We start from the raw sequence: 4,573 nt of genomic DNA, 5'->3' as shown, positions 1-4,573 counted from the left end.
AAAAATGGGGAAAATTGAGGAAATTGGAACTTGGGAATGGGGGAAATGGGAATGGGGGAAATGGGAATTTGGGAATGAGGGAAATGGGAATTTGGGAATGCAAGATAGGGAATGACGAAAGGGGGAAATGGGGACAGGGTGGGGGGACACCGTGGGGACACGTAGGGGAGGGGGACACCACGGAAGCCCAGGAGACACCACAGGGACACCACGGGGTGTGGGGACACCTTGGAGACCCAGGGGACACCAGGGGGACACCGTGGGGACACCGTGGGGCCCAGGGGACACCTCGGGGGCACACAGGGACGTACCAGAGCGTGTGGGGACCCGCAGGACGTGGGGGTCCCCCTGTGACACACGGGGGGACGGGAGCCACCGTCGGGGTACAGGGGCCACTGCGGGGACACGCGGGAGTGGGGACACCACGGGGACACCGCGGGGACATCGCGGGGACACCGCGGGGACACCGCGGGGACACCGCGGGGACACCGTGGGGACACCGTGGGGACATCGTGGGGACACATGGGAGTGGGGACACCGTGGGGACACCCTTGGGTGGCAGGGGACACCATGGGGACACGCGGGAGTGGGGACAGCGCGGGGACACCGTGGGGACACCGTGGGGACACCGTGGGGACATTGTGGGGACACACGGGAGTGGGGACAGCGTTGGGAGGGGCAGGGAGGTGCCAGGGGACAACACGGGGACACTGTGAGGGGCCCAGGGCCCACCAGGGACCACACTGGGGACACCATGGGGACACCCAAGGGACACCTTAGGGACACCAAGGAGTGGTGGCCACCACAAGGGGGTCAAGGACCACCAGGGAGACACTAGGGGACATCACGGGGACACCCCGGGGACACACAGGGTATGGAGGCCCCAGGGGCCATCAAGGAGCACCCTGGGGACACCACGGGGACACACAGGGGCCACCAAGGGACACCAGGGGACACGATGGGGACACACAGGGGCCACCAAGGGACACCAGGGGACACGATGGGGACACACAGGGGCCACCACCTGGGGGTCACTCTGGGGTCACTCTGGGTGGTTTGGGGCCGGGGTCACAGCCAGGGGTCAGGGGTCACTCAGAGTGTCTGGGTGGGGGTCACAGGGGTCACTTGAGGTCACTCTGGGGGTCCCAAAGGTCACCCCGGGGTCATTTGAGGTCACTCAGTGCTGGGGGTCAAGGGTCAGGGGTCATTCAGAGAAGAGGGTCAGGGTTTGGGGGTCACTCTGGGGGTCACCCAGGGGTCACTCTGGGGTCACCCGGGGGTCACTCAGGGGTCATCCAGGGGTCACCCAGGGGTCACGCGGGGGTCACTCACGGCCTCCTGCAGGCAGAGGCGCCGCAGCTCCCGCAGGCGCAGCCCCAGAGCCTGGCGCAGCCCCCGCTGCCGCTCCCGCAGCTCCTGCAGCCGCGACGGCACCGCTGCGGGGACAGGACAGTGACAGTGACAGCAGGGACAGGGTGAGTGACAGCAGGGACAGGGACAGGGACAGCAGGGACAGGGTGAGTGACAGCAGGGACAGGGACAGGGACAGCAGGGACAGGGACAGGGACAGGGTTAGTGACACCAGGGACAGGGACAGGGACAGTTCCCGCAGCTCCTGCAGCCGGGATGGCACCGCTGCGGGACAGGGACAGGGACAGGGACAGGGACAGGGACAGGGACAGGGACAGGGACAGGGACAGGGACAGGGACAGGGACAGGGACAGGGACAGGGACAGGGACAGGGACAGGGACAGGGACAGGGACAGGGACAGGGACAGGGACAGGGACAGGGACAGGGACAGGGACAGGGACAGGGACAGGGACAGGGACAGGGACAGGGACAGGGACAGGGACAGGGACAGGGACAGGGACAGGGACAGGGACAGGGACAGGGACAGGGACAGGGACAGGGACAGGGACAGGGACAGGGACAGGGACAGGGACAGGGACAGGGACAGGGACAGGGACAGGGACAGGGACAGGGACAGGGACAGGGACAGGGACAGGGACAGGGACAGGGACAGGGACAGGGACAGGGACAGGGACAGGGACAGGGACAGGGACAGGGACAGGGACAGGGACAGGGACAGGGACAGGGACAGGGACAGGGACAGGGACAGGGTTAGTGACAGCAGGGACAGATGAGCTCCAGGTAAGGGGACACAGCAGGGATGGGGACAGTGGGGACAAGAACAGACACAGGGACAAGGGCACGGGACAAGACAGGGACACAGGGCAGGGACACAGAACAGGGCGGGGACACGTGAGGCTCAGGTGACAGAGCAGGGCAGGGACAGAGCTTGGGGACAGTGGGTGCCACCAGGGCTCCAAAACTGGGGCAGAATTCGGGGGGTCCTGAGGGGTTTGGGGACACCGTGGGGCAGCGGTGACACCGGGGAGGTCCCAGAGCAACAGGACAGGGACAGGGACGAGGGTTGGGGACACCGAGGGACACCAGGGCTTGGGGACAGCGGGGGACACCAGGGCTCCAGAACTGGGGCAGAGCTTGGGGGGTCCCGGGGACTCCCGAGGTGACAGCAGGGGTGACATCAGGGGGTCCCCAGAGCACCAGGACAGGGACAGGCGACAGGGCTGGGGACACCAGAGGCCACCAAGGGTTGGGGACATGGGGGACACCAGAATTCGGGGGTCCTGGAGGGTCCCAGGGGGTCCTGGGGTGACACTGGGGGTGACACCAGGGTGTCCCCCAGTGCCAGGACAGGCATTGAGAACCAGGGACAGATGAGCTCCAGGTAAGGGGACACAGCAGGGATGGGGACAGTGGGGACAAGAACAGACACAGGGACAAGGGCACGGGACAAGACAGGGACACAGGGCATGGACACAGAACAGGGCGGGGACACGTGAGGCTCAGGTGACAGAGCACGGCAGGGACAGAGCTTGGGGACAGCGGGTGCCACCAGCGCTCCAGAACTGGGGCAGAATTCGGGGGGTCCTGAGGGGTTTGGGGACACCGTGGGGCAGCGGTGACACCGGGGAGGTCCCAGAGCAACAGGACAGGGACACAGGACAGGGGTTGGGGACAGTGGGGGACACCAGGGCTCCAGAACTGGGGCAGAGCTTGGGGGGTCCCGGGGACTCCCGAGGTGACAGCAGGGGTGACATCAGGGGGTCCCCAGAGCACCAGGACAGGGACAGGCGACAGGGCTGGGGACACCAGAGGCCACCAAGGGTTGGGGACATGGGGGACACCAGAATCTGGGGGTCCTGGAGGGTCCCGGGGGGTCCTGGGGTGACACTGGGGGTGACACCAGGGTGTCCCCCAGTGCCAGGACAGGCATTGAGAACAGAGCCTGGGGACACCAGAGGCCACCAGGGGTTGGGGACATCGGGGGACACCAGGGCTCCAAAACCGGGGCAGAATCTGGGGGGTCCTGAGGGGTCCCAGGGGGTCCTGAGGGGGGTGACACCAGGGGTGACACCAGGGGTGACACCAGGAGCGTTCCCAAACACCAGAACCAGGGGACAGAGCCTGGGGACACCGGGGGACACCAGGGCTTGGGGACACCAGAGTTTGGGGGTTCCTGGGGAGTTTTGGGGGGTCCTGGGGGTGACACTGGGGGTGTCCCCAAGCACGGGGTGGGGGAGAAGGGACAGGGGACACCGAGAGCCACCAGGGGTTGGGGACAACTGGGGACACCAGAATTTGGGGGGTCCTGGGGGGTTCTGGAGGGTTTTTGGGGGGTGTCCCAGGGGTGACACCGGCGGTGTCCCCAAGTGCCAGGACAGGGACAGGGCCAGGGGACATGGGGGACACCAGAGTTTGGGGGTTCCTGGGGGGTTCCTGGGGGTCCCGGGGGTGACAGCGGGGGTGACAGCAGGGGTGTCCCCAAGCACAGGGGAGGGGACAGGGACAGGGACAGGGATGGGACAGGGACAGGGACAGGGATGGGGACAGGGACAGGGATGGGGACAGGGACAGGGATGGGGACAGGGACAGGGGACAGGGTCGCGGTACCTGCGGGGCTGTAGGTGCCGGGGGGCAGGATGTGACCCCTCACCTCCATCGCCGGCCCATGGGGGAGCGGGGGCGCCTGGGGGCACAGAGGGGCTGGGTCAGGGATGGGATAGGGGATGGGGTTTGGGGTCGGGAATGGGGTCAGGGATGGGGTCAGGGGTCAGAACCCAGGATTTGGGGTCAGGGACTGGCACAGGGGATGGGATTTGGGGTCAGAACCCAGGATTTGTGGTCAGGGATTGGGGTCAGGATTTGGGGTCGAAACCTGGGATTTGGAGTCAGGAATTTGGAGTCAGAACCAGGGATTTGGGGTCAAGGATTTAGGGTCAGGGATTGGGGTCAGGGACTGGGGTCAGGGCCCAGGATTTGGGGTCAGGGATGGGATTGGGGTCAGGGATGGGGATTTGGGGTCAGAACCCGGGAATTGGGGTCAGGGATTTGGGGCCAGGGATTTGGGGTCAGGGATTTGGGGTCAGAACCCAGGATTTGGGGTCAGGGATTTGGGGTCAGAACCCAGGATTTGGGGTCAGGGATGGGGTCAGGGCCGGGATTTGGGGTCACTTTTGGGGTGTCCCCGCCCCGGCCCCTCCCCCC

At 66.3% G+C, this 4,573-nt stretch overlaps 1 protein-coding gene across 1 annotated transcript in view; it reads left to right on the top strand.

The window, feature by feature from the left end:
• Window positions 1–4,114: 4,114 nt before the first annotated feature.
• Window positions 4,115–4,573, top strand: part of LOC120513413 (transcription factor E3-like) — an 8,275-nt gene continuing 7,816 nt past the window's right edge. The window contains exon 1 of the mRNA XM_039732851.1: window positions 4,115–4,119. Coding sequence (XP_039588785.1) covers window positions 4,115–4,119 — 5 coding nt within the window. The remainder of the gene's footprint in view (window positions 4,120–4,573) is intronic.

Source organism: Passer montanus, unplaced genomic scaffold (genome assembly GCF_014805655.1).
Source record: "Passer montanus isolate IOZ18808 unplaced genomic scaffold, ASM1480565v1 scaffold802, whole genome shotgun sequence".
Taxonomy (NCBI): domain Eukaryota; kingdom Metazoa; phylum Chordata; class Aves; order Passeriformes; family Passeridae; genus Passer; species Passer montanus.
Note: the sequence above shows the minus strand (reverse complement) of the source record. Positions and strands in the feature narration are given on the sequence as shown.